We start from the raw sequence: 23,405 nt of genomic DNA on the forward strand, positions 1-23,405 counted from the left end.
ATACCAGCATACTGATGGAGCCTTTAAAATACATCTTTTTTTCAATGTGAAAGCGCGCCAGAGTCCCAACTGCTCCCAACCGTCTAGAACCAGTGATACTATAGCATCCCCAATTGAGGTATGTCGTGAGGCTGAAGATAGCGGGGAGGGAAGGAGATTGGGAGGAGGAAGATGGGGAAATACCTGGCTAGTCAAATCTGGTCACCAAACACATCCAAAGTATTTCAAAGCCATTTCAAGCAACATTTCAATTCTGAATGGTGGTTTTACACCAGGGTGATATTAAGAGTATCTTACACTCTGGAACGTGCCGCAAACATAGTATATATTATTTTAAATAACTAATTTGTGAAATAACACTAATTAATCAAATAAAATTTACTTGCGCACGCCGGGATTTGAACCCGCGACCTCCAGCTTGCTAGTCGAGAGCCTTACCCCTCAACCACGGAGGCAATATCAGCAATATTACACGTATTGTCTACGATTTTAATAGAGGAACGTGGAACTTTTTTCTTTGTAAGTACCTACTGTCTACGTGAGTGGTATACCTATGCTGTCTAATATCATCGCGAATCTTTCAAAATATCAAATGTTTTAGGCGGGTCAGGCCTGTGACAGACCACGCTATAAACGTTCTTTATTTTCGTGGCTTGGCCTATTTCAGTGTTTCAAAGTATTCACTTGATGTGCTAAAATAGACCAAGCCATGATGCGTATAGTGTAATGTGTCGCCTACCTTAATTTACGAGTTGATTTTTTAATAAAGTTCCCTATTTCAGTGCTACATATATACGAGGATACAAATTTTAAATGGTATTTGTTTTGCTGGAGTCAATGCACTATTCATGATATTACTACAAACAAACCGCTGAAAACACTGTCTTGACGGTGAAAAATCCCTCATAATAATACCTCATCAGACTATTTGTCTATTTTTGATTAATTATCAAAATAAACTCAACATCTCTCAATCACATCAATGAATATAATAGTCCATGCAGATAAAATTAAGCAATTTACATACATTTCATATAATTACAACATTACCAACAAGTCTAGTGTTGACGTATTTCTATGTCTACATAAAATTATTAAAAATTACCTAACAAAACAATAGTAAACTAAGTTTAAAGTGCTCTTTTCTTCTAAATCGTAGACCGCGCGTTTAACCAGATAATTTTTATTAAGTGGAGTGGCTTGTTTTAGTGTTTTTTTTTACCTACTTTCCAAAACTGCCACGAAGTGTCAAACTCTACCTACTGGAAAAAAAATCAACATTATTTTTCTCTTATTCCGCTTCACGTGACGCAATAGTGAATACCGATTACTATCTTATCCACTTAAAAATAACTCTGTACGTAAAGATCGCATAAAACAACATAATCATGAATACAAAGTGCATTGTATGCGAAAAAAACATTGACACTCCGTCAGATTTTATATGCTGTAGTGTCTGTGAAATGAACTACCATCTTGGCTGTGCGGATATTACTGAAACCTCACGCCGTAGTGCAAGAAGTTTACAATGGAAATGCAAGAAATGTAATAGTAAAAATGCTAAAAATACCAAACCAAAAAAGACTAATAACGACATACTATTGAACAACGAGCAAGAACCGCCATCTATCATCAAACAAGCAAAACAGTCTACTCAACTGCCGAAATCTGCAAACCAACCAAACGACACGGACAACTTAACAACCACAAATATAGATGGCGCTAATGGTCCTTTAACTTCTCAACTGTTTATTAAAGAGCTGACTGATTTCAAAACATCCATTATGAAATTCGTGGAAGACAAATTTGATTCATATGTACGCAAATATGAAGCTCTCATCTCACAAAATAACGAAATAATAAAATCTATCCAATTTATGTCAGATCAGCAAGATGACCTAAGAAAACGTATAAATGTTATCGAAAAAACTCAAGAAATAGCCAATGAGGAATTAATTACACAAAAAAATCATAATAATATGCTACTAAGTACTATCTCTAAACAAGATGAAAAAATCGATAAATTGGAGTATTTAAGCCAAATCTGTAATATCGAGATAAGAGGTGTTCCGGAGTCCGACATTGAAAATAATGCAGAAGTACTCAAAAAAATTTCTAAAATTATCAACTACGAAAATACCGGCGTGCATTCTGTATTTACAAAAATCTACAGGCTGGGACCGAAGTTCTCCGACAAAAATCCAAGACCTATCGTAGCGACGTTCAACACCACAACATCGCGGGATGACTTCCTATCCAAATTCAAAACTTACAAAAAATCCACAACCACTATGACAAATAAAATAAATACAAGGGATCTAGGATTATCACAAGCCGCCAAACACATCTATGTATCCGATCAATTAACTCAAAAAGGAAAATTTTTGCTATCTCAAACAAAAAATTTTGCCAGAGACAATAATTACAAACACTCTTGGTCCACCGGAGGGCGCATTCTTTTGAGACAAACGGATACTTCCAAGATAATTTCTATAAATAATATTGCTGATCTGGACCGTGTTAAACGTCAATTACTGTGACTGACGATACAAGCTACTATGCTGCTATATCACTCCATTATACCAGACATTCATGATTGTATTATAAAATGCTTCTACCCGATATTCTATTATACTCAATGTGTATTCTTACTTTACCTAATGGCTATTAGTATGTCTTCTAATATTATATTACATTAAAAATACATAAAGACATTCCAATAGCATTTAAAACTCATAAACAATCTTATTGCAAAATCATATGCATCTTTTCATTCGCATTGTGGTATGTTTCGCTTGTTAATTTAGTTGCATCCTCGATGATAAATTATTTTCCTCACCAAACTAGGTCCAACTAAAACAAAAATATTTACCTTACTATTATTGAGTATATTGTTTATATATATTTTAATATTGTTAACTCTGTAAACATAACTTTTTTCTCTGATTCTTCCATGAGCCATACCACGAATTTCGACAAACTAACACATTCTCAAAATAGTGTACTCTCCTTCTTCTTAGTATTATTATTATTATTTAAATCGATTGTTTTTTGTTTTTGTTTTATGAATCACACCACCACCAGGATACCCTACATGAGATATAATGTATTTTTCTTTAATCTATCAAGCTCATCCATTTTTAACACAATTAGTGAGTTTATATTATGTAATCCCATTCTTACAGAAAAACTATATCTAACCAATATAAAACATATTTTCATCCAGCTTACTTATGTTGTAATTAGTATATATAACATCACTAGTGCTCTACTTATCACCAACAATTTATTTTTTTTTGTAACTTTTAACAAAAAGAAATTGAAGTATATTTACTTTAAATATTTCCATCAATATACTAACTATTCTAATTATTGCTCTCCTAGCTCTATCATAAAAACAACTAAAATATGTATTAAATATCTTATCTAACAGCTAAACCATTCTGAAACACACACAATTACTACCATCCTTATTCCAATCTCAAGTCTTTTAATATCTTTTGAGAATCAAGTATATAATCTAATTATCACTACTTTCCTGGCAACTTTTTATATGAGTCATAGCAATAATAATTATATGTGTACTCAATATAAATTCTTACACTCCGAACTAGATTCCTCTGCTTCTATCATAATAACCTTAAAAAATGTCTTATTTCATATTGTATTGCTCAATATTATCACCATACAAAAAAATAAGAAAACAATTTTTGTCATAAAAAATGAGTGATATAGTGAATAAACAACTATGTACAAGTAGGCATGTGTATATGTGTGTATGTATGTATGTATGCATACATATATATATATGTGTATGTATGTATGTATACATATATATTTGTATATCTTTGTATGAATATGTATGCATCTATAAATATGAATAAGTGTGTGTGTGGATGTATGCGTGTACACGCGTATTTACGCGCTCATACATGCATGTACACTTACACAACCAGAAAAGAGAGTTATGTATTTGATCTTTTCCTGCATAATAGCATGTCTTAGACTTCTAAATTTTTTATTTTTTTTGTTTTTCTTTTATTTTTATTTCTTCTTTATTCTTTTTATTTTCCTTTTTTTTTGTCTTCTGCTTTCTACTTTAACATTTTTATATTTTCTATTTCCATTATAATTCATTCTAATATAATCTTTCATACTTTAAACATGTATAAATATTTAATTCATATGTTAACACTAGACCTCACATACTAACTATATACCATTGGTCGCCACGAGACAGGCAGTCGCCTAGTGTGGTGATTTAATGTATCACATGTAAGAAAATGTATTATTGTATTATCATGTATTCTATAAATAAAAAATAAAAAAATAAATTTCGGTAAGATGGAATTACGTAATTACTCACATAAACTTTGAAGTTTGTTACTGCTAGCACCTCGGCGTCTAAAAAAACTTAACTATTCTGCAGCTTTCCCCGGTTTGAGCGCCCGATTTAGCCCGCATTTGAGCGAGGAATGTCGCGCATAGCGAAGATACTGACCGACCGATGTACCGGGTCACATAACATTATATATTTCATGTATATATTTTTATTACAAATAAGGAAATATACATTTTTTTCCAAAGTCACCATCTCAAAGACACTTCCTTTTTCAAACATTCTTCAGAGTAGGTGCCAATATTACCGAGTAGTTCAAATGTATTGGAAAGGATACAAATGAAAATGCCACACGAATTTTTTCGTTCCAAGGGCCATTATGTTGCGCACTTTTCTTTTTATTTTCACGTTAAAGCTTGTAAAAGACCACGCTATATTTTCGTGGCTTGGCCACGATGCGTATATCGTAATGTGTCGCCTGCCTTATTCGTTTAAGGTGGAAGTAGCTTTAAATTAATTTAAATACACTGCTATCCGACATATCTGTTATTACAGATATACTCAAATAGGCTAAGCCACGATGAGTATAGCGTAATGTATCGCCTACCTAATTGTTAACGATGCTACTAGAGCGATCGTAATTTTTTGTTTTTTTTTTTAAGTAGGAAGCTTACTGCGCGTGTTCCCCGGAGAAACAACCAAGAACCATCGTGTCATCTGTACGCAACACTCTACGGTTTGCTCCACGGTTGACACAACGGTTGGTTGAGTGGTCTATAGAAGACTTAAGTTTGCCATGATTTTAGAATTGAGTGGTCTGTAGGAGATTTTCCTTGATTTTCGAACATAATTTTTTCATTTAAAAAATCAAGTAAAAATTAAAAATACATTTCCTATTTCTAAGTATCTACTTTCTGCAATATTAGTCCAGTCAGCCTGTGTTTTTATATGTAACTAAATAGTATAAAGCTAATTTTTTCCCCATCGACTACTATCATCTAGACAAGTGTTTAGCAAAAAGTCCCCGCCCCTACCCCTCTTGCCTCCCCCCCTGTGCCCCCCCAAACATGAAAAGTGTAAGGGTTTCGTAAATCGCGTCTATCTCAATTACTAAACAACATATCGGATTGCAATTTTTTTTATTCTCTTTGCTGTAACGTTTTCTACAAAAAAAGTTCAGTTAACTTTCGTCGTAACTTTTACCGTTTGTTTGTAATTCGTATGATAAGGTAAAAATTTATATATTTTTTGGCACATAATTTTACATTTTGTCACAGAACTTTTCAGGCCGACATTTTATGAAAAAATATTTCCTACAAAAGTTGTAGCCCCTATTATTACCTTTAAAATGATATAAAATAGTACTTACTTTGTTGGAGATCCAGCGAGATTATCATGGAGGGTTCGGTCGAGGTGGGGCCGGCCGGCGCGGCGTTGCAATGCAGATATTGTTGTATAGTGATAGTGTTTTTTATCCAAGGTACACTATTGCATTTTCCATAAATAAAACTAATCGAGTCTCGGTGAAACCTAAATTCCCCACTTTTTAAATTTGTTTCAAATAATAATAAGTCCTTGTATACAGCGAAAATAGGTATTTTTAATAGTTTTTGGTTTGAAAATGCATGTAATATTTTTTAAAGATGTTATTTTAGAACAAAATAATTGCGGTATCTTAATTTGATCATATCCTAAACTTCCATGAGAGGTTCTTCATTTTCCTCGACTTCAACCAAAGTTACATTGCTGCATGATCCACCACAGCTCCCGCACATTTCTGTGCAATCAAGTGATGCTTTAAAGCAGCTACAATTATTTTTGCAAGCCTTTTTGCAGTTGCAGGAAACTAAGTTTATAACTTCTTCAGGTGCCGGTGGTTTTTTTGAGTGCACTGGGTACAGCATGTTGTCTGTTAAAAGCCATCCCCAGTCCGTAGCGCTGATTTCCTTATCTCCAATCCATTTTTGAATCTGATAGTATGTTCGATAGGCGTGTTGTTCAGCAGCATCAGATGTTGGAGGGAGGGACGCCATTTTAAATTTGGATTTTAATGACATTTTTGCAACAGCTTGGTACATTGAATATCTACTGTCATTCAGACTTGCAGACCTTGTGCATCCATATAGTTTCAAGACAAAAGCCTCTCCTACCTCTTTGAGAATATTTTTGTCTGCCTGTTTTTCATAAAACTGTAAAACTTTTGTGCGGAGATCATTTGATGAACTTAGCAATTTGTACGCGTTAATTTTGCCTTTGCCGAATAAATAAGATGTGGTATCACATCCTGTGATAGCATGCAAAAATAATACCACATCCTTCATATCACCAATCTCTTCACGAATCTTGCTGATGTCATACGTTGATGGTGTGCCAGAGGGTTTGTGAAAGAATAGTTGCACATTTTGACACTGTGGTAGCCCTAACAATAGAACGAAAAGATCAGTATCCTGTCCGACAACAACTACAGGCCTCCCACTTTGAATCTGGGAGACATCTATTGCTCTTCCGACCACTTTAGTATCTGCATCTTCCTCCGCCACAATGGTTGGAATGTTTGCTTCATTAAGCTTCTGAGAGAGCTGTTCAATAAGCTGGCTTTTGTTTTTTGGATTTGCCAAAAATTCATTTTGCTTCACAGAGCATTCCATATTAACGTTGAATTTCATTTCTAGAGATGTTTTTTTACTTCTCCGCATATGTTCGACCCCTTTTGTGGTGGGATAGTCAGGATACCCATCGAACACAACATGACAATCTTTCCCATACCGTTTCATTACAGTATCAACATACTTCTCTATGATGCTGCTATATGTTACTTTGTCAGGCCAAATAACACTGTGCAAAAGATACCCTCCATCTACTACATATATTTTTGGGGGCAAATTTTTAAAAACTTCGTTGCTAACTGTCCACTTTTCAAATATTTTCATAAGACTTGATTTAGTTCCCTTTCTTATCATTTTATTGTTTTCAAATAAAGACAAAGGGTATGGGCTAAGTTCATAGTTGAAGTATTGTTTGAGATTATTTGTTCCTTGAGACATACATATAACCCTTTTAAACAGCTGATCAGGATTAATTGGCACTTCTTCAGATCTCACATTTATACCACTTACTACGGAGCCTATAGTTTTAACTTTATTTTTTCTTTTCAATTTAACATCTGCAAAATTATTTCCTTCGATGTCTTTCAAGCATTTCATTCCTACATCATACGCTTCATCGCAGTTTACACCCGAACTTGTCACTACTAGACCAGAGGATAAAGAAATTAAATCGTTGCTCTGTCGGAAAGGATTATGGATACGCAGCCACCCGAGAAATTTATTAATATCTTGAAAGTCCCTTTCTCTTCTACTGCATCTAAGTTCAGTGTGCTGTTCGTTAAACTGAGTCAAGCAGCCAGAGAACTTCTCGAAAGCCTCACAAATTTGTAGGGATGCAGGAGCGCAAGCAATGAACTTGGTTAGCGTCCTCTCGCTTAATTCTCGTCCATGAGTAAGGCCACCTATGGATTTTGATGATCGCATTAATGTCTGCTCTATGGTCATGTCCGTCCAGATACCGGTAAAAAATCCATCTGTACGCCGAACTGTAAAAAAACCTTTATTGACGAACCTTTCGAAGTCTTCATTTGACATCTTCGATTGTAGACTCAACATTTGTTGTAAGTATATGTGTGCGGATTTGGCGTAGAGCAAATGTCCAGCAGCATGGAAATACGGTATCATTTGCTTGACTGTATTAATGTGCAAATTCCAATCGCCGATTCTCTCTGCCAGAATAAAGTCTAGAGCCAAATTCACCAATTTAAACTCTTGAAGCCACAGTTTTGAAGTTCTACTAGTTTTAACCAAATCTTCATACACTTCTCCTAGTCTTGTCATTATTTCATTTGTTTTACACTCTCTCATGGCGTCTTCAACAGTTGTTTGTTTGTTAATTGTTTGGATATGAATATCATTAAAGTCGTTTGTAATCATTTCTTTAAGAGATGAACATTCCTCGAATAGCAGTAACATCAAAGCTGCATGGGTCATCATGTGAGCTCTATAAGACCTTGCGTAAGCATGTCCTGACATAAGGTGAGGAATCGTTGATTTTCCATAAACAGAGGTCCACATTTCTTCGATTCCACTACCTTCCATAAACTTTCCTAAGCAACCAAGGAAACTCATTAGAAGATGGAATCCGCCTAGTCTGACGATTACTCCAGATATTTCACTTTCTGTAGAAGAACTTGCAACAATGTCTACTGCTTTCAGGAAAAGTGGTTGGTCAAAAGTGACAATACACGGCTGGCCAGCTAACTTGCTCTCTTTAGAAGCGTAATTAAGGGCAGAATAAATAACAGTCGGATTTCCTGGATCTATGTTTATAAAAGGCAAAGCCAGTACATAAGATGGTTCAAAGTTTTGTCTACCATCGTAACAGTTTCGCATGTATGCAGACCATCCAGGTAGTGAAACTGGCACAAAAGCAAAACTACATAACCAAAGCATGTTACGAGCTGAGACTAAGCATTGAGTGGGCATATTTTCAGAAATGTTTTCTATTGTTAAGGACTTTAAGCCACTTTTCGCCTTTTTAGTATAGATTAAAACTGGGACATTGAATTTACCTTCAAAGTCGCATGTCTTAACACGTGGAACTCGGACATCACTCGACACAGCTGTTTTTGGAGTTACGCACTGTATGCCTCCGAGAGCGAGAAATGTGTCTTTACCGTCAAGAGTTCTTAAGTTGATATCAATATTGTCAAATACAAATTGGAAAAAATCCTTTCCTCAATTTGGGGCCCGCCTGCTTTTAACAGCGATTGTAAGTACATTTCTGTCTCATAGTATGACGTTGAACATCCCAGAGATGAACAAATGTCTATTAAATGTTTAGAGCCATACCGTCTAGATAAGTATAATCCAAAAGCAGACTGGACAGGTGATTGAAAAGACCTAGGCCTACACAGTTTTAATATCATGTGATTTATGGTAGTCCTCTTTCGTTTTACGTCCATACTTTCGTCTGAAGTTTGCCTTCTTCTCTTCGTTAGATCGTTTAAAAACAAATCTAGAAGTTGTGGAACAACATCTTTCCCGCCTGACCTTATATCTTCAACACTGGGGTAAGTCGAGTCATCATACACTTGATTTTGAATTTCTTGTCTTATCAAAGCTGCTGCTGTAGAAACAATTCTCCTAATCTCATCATCTTTATTACTTTTCTTTTGAGAGTACCAAGTTTCAGACAAAACCTTGCCCGCCCCATCTCTTAAACAAACGATGGAGGATTTATGTTTTATGTTTGTAATAAGAAGTCTTTCACCAAAGTGCCTAAGTAATAGAGTTTTGAAGTAGTTAATTTCATAAACCTGGTCTCTGCCTGACACACTTTTCATCAATTGCAAAAGGTCAGAAATACTATGCTGGCAATCATCGTTTTCCTCAATGAAATCACAAACTTTTATGAATGATTCTTTTAATAAATCGTCAACTGGTCTACCACGACCTGCGTACGTACTGGATGATTGAGTGGGTTGTTTCGAAAACCTAGCATAACAGTCGGAATGATAACGCCCCTCAGCAGCTACGAGGTCTACAACTCCTTCTAGCCTGGACCTAACCAAATCACCCCAATCATCATTCCTATTTTCAATATATTTAGATAAAGTTTGTTTTATAGTTAAAGTATGAACTAAATGGACCGGTTTCCTATATTATGTTGGAGTCTTTATATTTACCACCGCATCCATTCCACAAAATAAGCAATTGACTTTTAAATTAAACTTCTGAGAATTAGACCTACGTTTTATAGGCGCACTGTTTGATTCAAAATCTTCAACGTTTTTGGAGCTCGCTATGTAAGCTTTTATTGAACTACTACGGGTATACACTTTACGGCATTCTTTGTGTATACTGACTGTCGGAAGAGTTTCGAATTTACACTGTAGGCCGTCCTTCCTTTGAAGGCTAGATTCGATTAAAGTTTTAATCCCCTTAGAAGTAACTGTAACATTTTGACTTACAGATAAAGGTTCATTGCAAATAACACATGACTCGCCCTCCATTTTGGTTCACAAAAACAAACACAAACCGTAAAACACAAACCATAAAACACAATCACTGCGAAACACGGACTCTCGCGACGCGACCCTTTCTGTCTGGCGGGTTTCCGTAACTGACCTATTTATGGCCTTGACATCAGTCACTCTGCATGCAACAACCCGAAACCCCCTCCTCAAGGCCAGTACACTCTGATGTCACATCCCGACTTTCACGGTTGATATTTGGCGTTTCCTAGCCATAAAGTACACATTAAAATATATCATTTTAAAGGTAATAACAGGGGCTACAACTTTTGTAGGAAATATTTTTTCATAAAATGTCGGCCTGAAAAGTTCTGTGACAAAATATAAAATTATGTGCCAAAAAATATACAAATTTTTACCTTATCATACGAATTACAAACAAACGGTAAAAGTTACGACGAAAGTTAACTGAACTTTTTTTGTAGAAAATTTTACAGCAAAGAGAATAAAAAAAATTTCAATCCGATATGTTGTTTAATAATTGAGATAGACGCGATTTACGAAACCCTTACACTTTTCATGTTTGGGGGGGCACAGGGGGGGAAGCAAGGGGGGTAGGGGCGGGGACTTTTTTCTAAACACTTGTCTAAATGGTAGTAGTCGATGGGGAAAAAATTAGCTTTATACTATTTAGTTGGTCTAAATGGTGTTCTACGACACAGGCTGACTGGACTATATATAGCCCGCTATAGTCTTCTATCCAGTATCCATATCTATGATGTGAGATGGATGTGAGTGTTGTGCCTATGTCTATTGTCTATGGTCAAATAGCCGTCAGCCTTGAACATAACCTATAAACCTATTCTATTTCTAAAGTCACTATTTGTAAATATTGGCGGAGTTTGCAGCTTTGTATTTAGTTCAGCGTGAAATATAGTTATTAATACAAAATGCCTGAAGCCGAGTTGGATGAGGACGTGGTGGGATCTGTCGTTAAGTTTATTTCTGACGTCAAAAATAGGTATGACATTACGACGAAAGTTTTGAAATAATAGCTTACGTACAAAATCACAATATTGTGTCAAAAATATTAAACCATATAATTTCCTTGTGCGTACGTCCTACGAGTGTGACATTTAAAAAAACTGGAACTGATAATGGTGATATTAAAAGAAAATTATCAAATTATAAAAAATAAATTTTCAAATTCAGACAATTAGTGATAAAGTGCCTGCCTATATTATCATAAACGATTATTTTTATTCTATGTTTGAAATGTGTTTGAAATTTTTTTGGGGACGCTGTGTGGATTGAGTTTCTTTTTGAAGTAAGGAAGGGGTGAACCCAATGTTGTAGAACGAAGGAAACACAGGGGCTGTCAAAACATTCCACAATCGTAAATCGTAGAAATGACCCATTCTCATGTAACAATTAGTGTCAACCGTGAACAAATGTTTGGCATGTTTCCTGACTAGTTCCTTGGAGCATCTTCTATTGAAATAACCGTAGAACAAGGACGGCATTTCCACCCGACTAGTGTTCCCCAAAGACTGCAATCTGATATCGGAGAATCTTATAAAACGAATTATGTATAATTTAATAATTTTTTTTTCAGAAAAATTGATGGCTCCTTCAATATAACAGTTGGGACAGTTGCTCTACTCAAGTCTCTGGTTGCTGAAGTCAAATTCAATAATGCTAAGTAAGTTTAAGAGTCCCTACTGTCCGAAGCCAGTAGGACTATTGCATCTCCATTTGGGGCATGTTGTGAGACTGAAGGAAGGGAAAGAAGAAGGTTAGGAAGTATTCAGATTCGGTCACCAAACTTGCTAGCTAATGCCATTTCAAACAACGTTTTCAGAACATGTTGACGAAAATTAAAAAAACTCAACTCCGCTGTCTTTAGTGATTCTCAACTGTTGAATAAAACCTTTAGAAATCACGTTGACATTTATGCAAAATTTAGATACTTACTAATCTTGAGTTAGCTCACATCGTCGTGTGTGCTAATAATTTTAGAAATATCTATATAAATAAAAATGTTAATGTTCGTTTGTTCAAAATCTTAAATCTCCGAAATTTCTTCACCGATTACTTTGAAATTTTGACACAACGTTGCATTCGAATATGCGTGTGTTTTTAATAATAATATTAATTGGATAATTTGTAGAGCGCCGTTTTTGTGAAAAATCACCTCAAGGGCGCTGTACAATTTATTTCCTAGGATCTACATTTGTTATTTAGAAAAGATACCAAAACATACTTACCTGGCAAGTCACTTCCGACAAACACACTTATATTAAAAAGTTTATGCTTATAAAAGATAAAACTGCACGCAGAGGACACTATATCAAAAAACACTGGTCATCGCATGACCTTAAGTCTGCTATAGTTTTTATTTAAATTTAACTGTCTTAAAAAGCCTTTATATACCTATGATACATAGATCTCACCTGTGGCAGGTAAAAACATACTTTTTTTTAAAAACAGCACCATCTGTTAGACGTAAAAGCAACACGCGCTATTGTTTCTCTATCTGCATAGACAGACTGAGCTACAGCAACGCGTGGTGGGGTACAGCTAGTATAAAATAAAACTTACATATTCAGAATTAGCGTTTGTTGATCAATATGAATATATGTTATTAAATTCATAATATTTCCTTATTAAATAATATGTAAGCCTTATTTAAAGCGTCATCCACTGAAATGCTAGTAGAACAAACACAGCATTCTCACCTGACCTGTGTAATCTAAAGATTTGAAATCATCTGTGTGATTGATAGAGGAATCTATCATCAAATGGGAGTCAAGATACTATTTTAGATATTTTCGGACAGAGGTGTTTACAAGAGAGGGCGCACTCATGGCATGGTGTTCTTTAATTTGATTGAGAAAATTAGCTGTGCTAAATTTTTATTTAGTACATCTAGTATTTATATAAAAATTAACATTATTTGGCAAACATAATATATACTTCAATATTTTAAATTTAAACGTATTAAAAAAACACAAAGAAAACATCAATATTTGAGATGGACATACTTTCTTAATTCCTTTTCAAATTAATCATATTTTTAATCTGATTAATGTCATTCAGGATTTTATTGTAAAGATGTCCATATATAGCCCATATCCTATGATGCCTGTTATATTTCCTCTCATAGGCTTTGAATTTAAAACTTATTTCATATGAAGGATGAATTTTGACGAGTTTTTAACATCAGGGTCAACTTCACTTAAAAACAGCCGTAAGTTGCAGTCGATTTCTCTTTTTAGTAAGCAATGTTACTACAGCAAATTACTATTATTAAAATACAGTTGTAACAATCGCATTGTTTAAAGGGTTGAACTGAAAGCTCAATACTTTAAACACATTTGTTCAGTTTGCAATATTTTCTGAGTATTTCAAATATTCATCTTATCTTTTAATTTCCCGATAAAACAAATACTGTTTTAGAAACAAGATAGAATTATCTTTCCAGTGTGTGCAAAAAAAGAAATAGTAAAATAAACATTACTATTTCTAAATAATAAAATTTGAATATCAAACACGAAAAGTGTTAACCCCATTTTGTCTTAATTTTTCACTCCAATCATAGTAAAATTGTGAAACATGTTTCGAAAACACATTAGTTTTGTTTTGGGAATTTGTAAGAAAACTGGAACTTCACTTTTATCTAAGATAAAAATACTTTTATAAAATACAAACGTCCGGTCATATATGACCCAAAAACGCTGGAGGGGTTGACAAAAACTTGTTAGAACTTGATTGCCACAAATACGGCACGAACTCAAGGTGGATATTCCAATACAGTTTTCCATACAAACTTTGAGAAACCAATGATGGTGATAGAAAAGATATAATTCCATTATTAGTGTTTTACTAAATTTAAAAACTAACTAACAAATTGGCATATGCCCAGTTTTGTTATACAAATTGTTTTGTTAAACAAACAATTACTATTCAATTCAGCCAGGTTCCGTCGGATTTTTATAGATATAATTTATCTGCCGTCGCCCCTCTAGATTTCCTTAATGCCCCCTAATTTTCCTCGAGCCTTCTACTTAAGGCTCCAGTGCCCAAAAGGGGGCGTTATCGCCCACTTTCAGAAAGACTGGTCTAGGGACTCAATCTAACTTGTACAAACTATAAGTGCACAACGCAATTAAAAATAAATAACTTAAATGCATGTACAGGGTTTTCCAATAAGAGGTGTTATTTTGAATAGCCTGCTATTTCGGTAGATGTTACTTTTGAAGCTGTCATTTTTTGACATTTGACAAGTAGAAACTACGCCATTAATAAAAATGGAACGATACACGCTTCAACAACGCATTTGAAATTATTAAAATTCACTTGAGTGAATCAAATGCAAATCATCTTGAGTGATGAGGCCCATTTCCACCTCGGTGGTTTCGTCAACAAGCAAAATTGTCGCATCTGGGGCTCGGAAAACCCAAGAATTATTGTTGAAAAGCCTCTCTATCCTCAACGTATGACTGTTTGGTGCGGTTTATGGTCCGGCGGAGTCATTGGACCTTACTTTTTCGAAAATGAGGCTGGAGCAACAGTTACGGTGAATGGATTACGCTATCGAGAGATGATTAATGATTTTTTATGGCCGGAATTGGATGGTATTAATCTGGACAACGTTTACTTTCAACAAGACGGTGCTACGTGCCACACAAGCAACGAAACCATTGATATTTTACAATTGAATATCAAAATAACACCTCTTATTGGAAAACCCTGTATTTCCAATGCCGATTGTCTTTTATGCTAAATGTAATATGTTGTATTATTTTTTTTTTAAACTGCGCCTGCTCTCAACAAAGAATTTTTCCAGGGAAACAGTCATAGGCACACATCACCAATGTAATGTTATTAATAAAATTGAATAAATAATAATAAAAAAAACCTGAAAAAAAAAATTAATAACTATTTTTTTTTAATGAGAATTGAATCGTTCTCCTCAGGGACTGAAGTCAACCACGCTAACAACTGTGCCAAATCCCAATTGGACAGCACCGATATTTATTTTGTGCTTTAACTGCTGTAATGTCATCTTACCATGTGAGGTAAGTGGATTAATTTCTACTTCCAAGATTCCATTTCCAATAATATAAAATATTGTCTTGAATCTTGTTTGTTTCAGGGAACTTATAGTGAAGGTACGCACGGCCGGTCGCATGATCTGCCGCGGCCTGCCGCAGGAGGCCGTCACCGGTAACATGGTGCGCCGGATACTACGCATCATCAGGGAAGAGTACCATGCCGACGGGAAGGTGGGCTGCCACTAATGGAATAATACATTCTCGACTCAAGTATTTAATTCACTTAATCGTGCCATGTCTTCCTTGGACGTCCCTGACTTCATATGACTTCATATATTCTACTTACACTCGTGGTTTAAATCTTTGAGAGTTTAACATTAAAACGATTAAAAAAATGCATGTATTTTTTTGCTTTTTGTGACTAGCTTATCTTCTTCATTGAATATGAATAAGGGGTCAAGTCAACATTTCAACATTAAAAAAACAAATGGTGCTGAATAACCATTTGATGACAATGTTACATTTGAATTTCTGCTAAACAAGTGGGCCATAATGTACAATGTAAAGTTAACATAGAATTTAAAAGCAATCAAAGAACAACATGTTTTTCTCTAACACAAAATTCCGTATATCAAAATTATGTTTGTGACTCTTGCCTAAATGGGAACAAACATTATTATATGCGCATGACTTTTCGGTTACAGAACAGTGCAGGGGGCACAACGGACAGCCTGCAAGGGCTGCTGAGACCCTCGGGCGAGGAGGGAGTCCCCTGCCAACAGGACGCCCCAGCTCTCCGAGCTGCAGTCCTCGATCACATCTCCGAGTTTCAGAGCGAACTGGACACCTGGTATGTAGTACAGCATTAAACTGTCATTCTTCAATGACTCGCTCCCATACATTTATGGTTTGCGGTAAGGGTTTTCCCATCGGAAGTCCCTCTTTGCTTGGGTTCCCTGAAGACATGGGATGGCTATTACACATTATGTTTCCGCTCCTTACTCTCATGACAATAATAATAAATGGCATTATTTTTATTGTTCCAGTGGAGACAACATAAGATGGCAAGCTCCTGAGCACATCCACAGTAATGAAATGATCCTGACGCTGGGATCCTCGAGACTAGTGGAGCTATTCCTGAAGCGAGCCGCCGTGGACCGCAAATTCCACGTCATCGTTGCCGAGGGGGCGCCCGGCACACAGGTGACACCTAAATGCATGCCAAACATTACTAACCGTATTGTGTGGATAACTTAGTCAATATATTTAAGTAACCAACACGTCGTTTTCGGGGTAGGCAGAGACCATAAACTGCCAGACAACTCGGTCTTGGCATACACTCCTTACTTCATACATCGTCTCATACTTACCCTTCTGTTGTTTTGACCCAATTATTGAATTCAAATTTTTTTACAATGACTCCACACGGGAGGCCCCGAGTAAAATAATTTCTCGCAGGGCCTATGTCATCTTTGGGGATGCTTTGTTATTATTATTGAATGAGCAGGCAGCATTCTGCTGATGAAATCTGGCCCAGACACATCCGACGGGCATCTGGTGGGCAGAGACATCATCAAAACCTAGAGAAATTACCCTCGTGAACTTGGTCACTAACTTATCAAATATAGCTTGCCACTTGGGATGACCTTTGGCAGAGGCGTTTGGTTATCCAATGAATGGTTCCCAGGGCGGTGGTACCCATACCCGCTTCCCAAATTGGTAGTGCCACACCTTCCTTGAGTATTCCTAACATCTTCTATCATTCACTTTTGCAACATATTTTCTCCTTATACTCCTTTCTCTGTTCATCTTCTCAACATCTACAAACCATTTAAGCGTCCCTTTCTTGATCTAGTTCACTATACATAATCGCATTCTTTCCAGATCTCCATATTTGTAACAGGTCAAACTTGGTTTTTTCATACATACGCCTCAAGGATCACATTTGGTATCTTTTGGAAAAATTGATTTTAATGCATTGAAATATGTACTTAAATACTTTTGGAATGGTTGTATGTATCGGTAAAAATAAATGCTTTCAGATCGTTAAGAAAAGAAACTAAGGGTAGAAATGCAACATTATTCTAGTAGGAATAGAAATAACTGATTTATTTTGGACTTTCATTAAAACGATTTTAGAATGGCCTTTTAAATGTTGTCCCCAAAACTAAAGCCAGTAAAGCACCAGGATTGGAAAATGTATTTAGATTCGCCATGATTAATGCTTCAGATTTTAAATAAATTATGATATGAAACTATCAAACGGATTCGTCGGTCTCCAGCCAAAAAAAGGTGCCCACTGCTCTGGGCCATAAATATACCACTAACTACATCGATATCTTCGGGCTTTTTGTATAAAACAAATTGTTCTTAAAAATCTATAGATATGCCAATATATAGACAGTACAATTCTCATTCGGAGCCTACTTATTATACTGTACACCAATGAAAACCTCTGAAAGTTTATTCCATAGACTCTCAGAGTTTTTCATTGGTGGGTACAGTTAGGCAATCATATGACGTCACAATATTCACGGTTCCAATTTACGATCAGAGTTATACCCCCTGCTCTGGGCTGTTGAACAAGGAATGATGTGTTGCTCCGATTTCAACTCTCAGGTTTTGTGATTTGATCGCAGGTTTGGCAACCGATGTGATTCAAAAAATGCCCAATGGTCAATGCGTGAATACTGGAGGTGTCACACACCGAAACCATAGACGTAAAATATGTAAAACAATCCACCTTGTTAAAAATCTTTTATGTAACAATGTTTCGTATAATTTGTCAAAGTTTACTTTTAGATGAATGGAAATTATGTGTTATTTATGGTTCATAGTTATTTGAATATATGTATCAAATATGGTTTGTTTTAGGCTCACAAGATGGCGGCTCGACTGGCGAAGGCAAATATCGAGACAACCCTGATTGCCGACAGCGCCATTTTCGCTGTCATGTCCAGAGTTAACAAGGTGTTTATTTTATGGTTACATGACAAAATTATACCTTCACGTACCAAAGTTACACTGCCAAAATACACATGTTACGTGAATTTCAGGTACCAATAACTGTTATATCTGCGTTACTATGCAGATTTCGGTGTTGGGAACTCTTTGTAAAAAGTAAAAGGTTCTTTATTATAATTGTGTTTATTTACGTTGCAATTAATAGGACTGGATTTAGCTACACTGTTCATTACCCGAGAGTTGGTAATTCTCTGGTTCGAGAAGCTTGTTCCCTGTCAATATAATTTCACAAGTACTTGTTACACTCTAGCGACATCTGACGCACTCTGGAGTAAGCTTTAAGACTAGCGCCATCTATTGCTTAAATACTCAACCTTATTTCCATACATCACCAGTTATGTGACAATTACAGAAGTCGTAGACATGCGAAACGCCTACTGCCAGTGAATATTAACTTGTGCTAAAGTTTTCTGCCAGAAATTAGACGAGTGCAGATACAAATGCACATCCATAGACATTATATAATGCAAATCCTTTTTAAGGTTTTTTGCCAGTACAAATATATAAGTTTTCAACTTAACATAAGTTTAACACGACTTAGGGTGTTCTGCCATTTTATAGAATGTAAATAACTTCATGCATTATTAAGTCAAAATGTCAAATTTCCGACTTAAGGCGATGCCATACGTAGTAATGCAAAATCATGTGTTTTTGGTTTGAAAATTCGGTCGCCTAGAAATGTTTCAGATCCTTTAATTAAATACTGCGAGTAGAATACATCTTGGCCTTTGAAATAATCGAGTATTTTTTAGATAAGTCTTTTTGTAAGCCCAGAAAAATATTATGTATAAGGCCTATGAAAACTGCTTTAAAGTTCAAAATATCCTACTTACGAACCCATTTTCGATTTTGATTTTATTGTTTAATGTGGCAAATTAAGTTATTTATAAAATGATCGAAAAAAAAATAAATATTTATGCCTGAACATCCACAAAATAAAATAAAAGGCACTTTTTGGCCATGTTTTTTTCTTGCATAAATCAAAACAGGCGGATGGTGTTAAGCGGGAATTTAAACCTTATCGCCATCTGCGTAGGGGTTGTTATTGATAGCGGCTCAATTTAAAATATTACACGACGTAGTGCAACGCCTTAAAAGTTTTTTACCAGCATGCCAACAGTATTTTAATTGAATAAATGTATCATGATCCAGGTAATGCTGGGAACCCAGACTGTGCTAGCTGGAGGAGGTCTGCGCGCAGCCGTGGGGGCACACACTGTAGCCCTGGCGGCCAAACACTACAGCGTACCTGTGAGTATTGTCACCATTTTTATAATTATTATAATGACAAGTAACATGTCCGGAATTTAAATTTTATGGAAATTTATGTTAGAAAATATATGGAAAAATTTCGTTGTTTTTTTATTTTTCTCTTATGTGCATTGTACTCAAAACTTATGAATGAATCGATTAAAATACATAAAATGTGCTGTCTATTAATTGAAATATTTTATTATATATAAATTTATTAGACTTTCAATGTATATACGCTCGCTATAGTCAAATGAAATTTTTAACGGCCAGTCGTTATTGCTCTTTGTGTTGCAGGTGATAATCCTGTGCCCGCTGTACAAGCTGTGTCCGGAGCACCTGTGCAATTACGAGCAGGAGAACTTCAACACGCTGGCCAGTCCCGAGGGGGCTCTGCCCTACGGCATCGGCTCCTTAGCCCACCGCAGCCACGCCTACTGTCCCCTCTACGACTATGTGCCCCCGGATCTCGTCACCCTGTTCATCACCAACCTGTGAGTTATTATGTATTAGATCTATAGACTAAATTAGACTAGACACGGCATATTCATTTAAAAATAACCCCAACACAATTTTGGTTTGGTTCACGTGCACATTTATGAAAAGGCCCACACATTATGTCGCAATGCGAAATGGGCACTGTGCATTGCGTTTTACCCTTTGTTGGTCTATTTTGCTTCTCAGCTATGCTGGGCAAGTTAATTTTTTCAATCACAAAACAAACCGAGTTCCAAATATTTAAATTTGAATTATGTCCATATTACAACACCTCTGACAACAAATTCTCCGTGGTTTCGCTTACGAGTTTGAACGCTTGTACAAGGAGTTTAAACAGAGTTGGGTTGTTAAGTTCATCTCCATATTTGTGATGTACGCTACGTGGCGTTATTTTAAAAATTAATTTAACAAGACAGGGCTAATCTAGTATAATACATCAATGATTAGATCCATTTGGTGGTTGACAGCCCTCAGGATCGTTTGGGCAAAATGTCACTTTTAATCTTTTCTACATATTGTTATTTAATACAAATCTACAGTTTTATTCCAAAATTAATGAAATTTTAAACATTATATAATTAATTTTATAATCGTTGTTATATAGGGTTTACGTAAAAATGATAAAACCAGTTTATATTTGTATAAATATATATTTTTTTAAAGTTTTCTCCCTGCTTTAATCTGTTTAAAATTACAAACTTATGTGTTTTTTGTTGTTGTTTTTAGTGGAGGAAACGCGCCATCGTACATCTACAGACTTCTATCCGAACTCTATCACCCTGACGATTATGATCTATAAATTATTTTACATATTTATTATAAAAATAAAAAGAATATTAAAAAATTGTTTATTTTTATTTATTTATTAACATTTTCTTAAGTGCATAATAATCAAAGATATTAGAAGAACGAGATATGCTATGTTGGCCGCCGGACCGTAGCCGGAGTACTACCTAATTAGGGTACTTTGAACGGTATCGGGACGTGTACGCACAGAAATCTGTTCTATGTATTAGTGCGGATACCTTAGCGCAAGCGAAGGTGTGCAGTAGTATTGGTGAACAAAACCGGCGACACTCGGCAAAACAATTCCACTCAGCACGAACTGCGCGTAGCACATCTCGTTCTTCTAATATCTTTGATAATAATGAATGGAAAATAAATAATAGAGTAGAAAAAAAAATTAAAAGTACCTACTTGTTTCGGAGAATTTGAACAATTCATCAAATTTCAACATTCATTTTCAAGTTCTGTGAAAGATTTTTTCAAGTTCTGTTTTTATTTCAGTTCTGTCAAGCAACTGGCCTATAATGATATAATAACAGAACTTCAATAGGACTTTCACAGAACCTGAAAACGAACGTTGAAATTTGATGAATTGTTCATATTCTCCAAAACAACCCGTCCTTTTTTTTGCTTTGTGCTTAGAAAAAATACTTGATTCAAGTCAATCACTTTTATTATTGATTAAACATATTCAAATTTCGAATTTCAAACTATTTGTACATACGAGTCGAAATACAGTCGATAAAATGTTGTTTTAAACAGTAAAATGTGGTAATCAGTAGTGAATGATAGAAAAAGTCAGGGACGCCCGGGGAAGGCTTAACACATTATTTTTGCACTGTAATAACCTACATAGTCAAATTAAAGTCGATACAATATATTTTTTTAACAGTAACACTATGGTGTACAGTAGTGTAACGGACGTTGTTGGCCACATTATTTCTTTTTGTCAAAATATGTTTACATTTATAAAATGTGCCAACTCCACGCCACTGGCGAAATCCTCACTCCCCGCCACTGCTCATTTTGTATCCCGTTTCGGCCGAAATGGCCTGAAAACTCTGACTCCGAAAAGCATCGGTACCGTATCGCGCACCTACCCCGGCTGAGCTGTTCGATGTTCAGATTTTCATGTACAAAATTTACTAACAATTTATTAAATGTTACAAATACCTATTTTTTACTTGTACATCTCCTCGGCGGTAGTTAAATAAACACTATTTGCGATGTGCTACCACTGAGGAGATATTTAAAATGCCGTTTTTTAACGAATTTGTGTAACCATTTTTGTACAATTATTTTTGCTATTTTGCCTCTACAAAAATCCGGGAACCTCGTAGCATAGTGAATATTTTCTCTTTCTGAGCGCTATGTCACGGGGGACCTGTGAAAAATACTAACTTACAAATTTGATCGCTTCAAGATCATTTTTACACTTTTATTTTACAAACTTTTCTTATTTTTTGTGGTATCTTGACAAACTAAAAATCTAGTTGTCAAGATACACATTCTTATAAATGCTATGTAATAAAACTATGTAATTGTAATTCAGGCGAGCTTGCAAAATCTTTGCAAACTCCCAAATTTAAGCGTCTGCCTTTGGCTATACCACCGGCAAAATGAATATGAAATATTTTGCGGTGGCCTATGTACGCGTTTGTGGCGCGGAAAGAATCCCCACCATTTTTCGGCCGACAGCCAAATGTCGGCTGCGAGTCAAGCTTATTGAATATAAGCAGCGACACAGAAAATATTAAATCAGTTCAACTTTACCACCAAAACAAGCGTTTTATTATCAACAAGTGACTCCTGCCCACAAACTGCCTCACCTCGCCAAGTCTTCTGCTCCAAACCTTCTGGTGTTACCTCATCAAGACCAGCCGGCCCTGCTCAGGAAAACCGCCAATGCCAGAAGCAAGCAGAGACGACAGCACACCCAGTGCCCAACATTCACCGAACACCGGGTGCGGGAGGCAGATTGACATAAATTCGTACCACTATCATCATCATCGGCCGTAAAGGAGCATTCCCATCAGTTGAAGACATGGTTTGGAACCGGCGCCCAAATTTACAGTCTTGTGCGGACTCCCGTCCAGTACAAGTAGTGATAGGTAGAAATGTTGGGGTCGCTCGAGGAAAGCATGGAGCGATCAAGTGAAACAAATATTTATGTATGGTAAAATTAGGGGTATGTAATGACCGAAGAAAGGGGTGTGAGGAGAATGTATGACGTGGAAGTGAATGGTGCAAGACTTCGAAGACACCTGAGGAAGACATTGCGCTATCAAGTGAAATAACAACATTTTTAATTCTTAACAATAATATTATGTATTTCCACCAACTACACCCAGTTTTCAGGTAGGTACACTAAAATCCATAACCTCAAACTTTACTCCAAACCTGAGCAACGTGGGTACACGTCAGC

General features: G+C 35.8%; 1 protein-coding gene across 1 annotated transcript; it reads left to right on the forward strand.

Annotated features, from left to right (window-relative positions):
* The first annotated feature begins 11,173 nt into the window (after window positions 1-11,173).
* eIF2Bbeta (eukaryotic translation initiation factor 2B subunit beta) lies at window positions 11,174-21,003 on the forward strand. Its single transcript, XM_089649419.1, has 9 exons — window positions 11,174-11,385; window positions 11,980-12,066; window positions 15,523-15,652; window positions 16,126-16,271; window positions 16,468-16,624; window positions 18,296-18,391; window positions 19,598-19,696; window positions 19,994-20,190; window positions 20,921-21,003. The coding sequence occupies exons 1-9, from the start codon at window positions 11,315-11,317 to the stop codon at window positions 20,991-20,993; spliced, it is 1,056 nt and encodes a 351-aa protein (XP_089505545.1). The 5' UTR covers window positions 11,174-11,314; the 3' UTR covers window positions 20,994-21,003.
* The last annotated feature ends 2,402 nt before the right edge of the window (window positions 21,004-23,405 follow it).

The sequence above is a fragment of the Hesperophylax consimilis genome, chromosome 30 (genome assembly GCF_061612785.1).
Source record: "Hesperophylax consimilis isolate HC1 chromosome 30, BYU_Hcon_1.0, whole genome shotgun sequence".
In the NCBI taxonomy this organism is placed as follows: domain Eukaryota; kingdom Metazoa; phylum Arthropoda; class Insecta; order Trichoptera; family Limnephilidae; genus Hesperophylax; species Hesperophylax consimilis.

What these genes read in the sequence shown, in the direction of transcription:
- eIF2Bbeta (XM_089649419.1), top strand. Translation starts at nt 11,315, where the DNA reads ATGCCTGAAGCCGAGTTGGATGAGGACGTGGTGGGATCTGTCGTTAAG. An exon ending in GTCAAATTCAATAATGCTAA is followed by an intron (nt 12,067 to 15,522) that starts GTAAGTTTAAGA and finishes TGTTTGTTTCAG; the next exon opens with GGAACTTATAGTGAAGGTAC. An exon ending in CCAAACACTACAGCGTACCT is followed by an intron (nt 19,697 to 19,993) that starts GTGAGTATTGTC and finishes TTTGTGTTGCAG; the next exon opens with GTGATAATCCTGTGCCCGCT.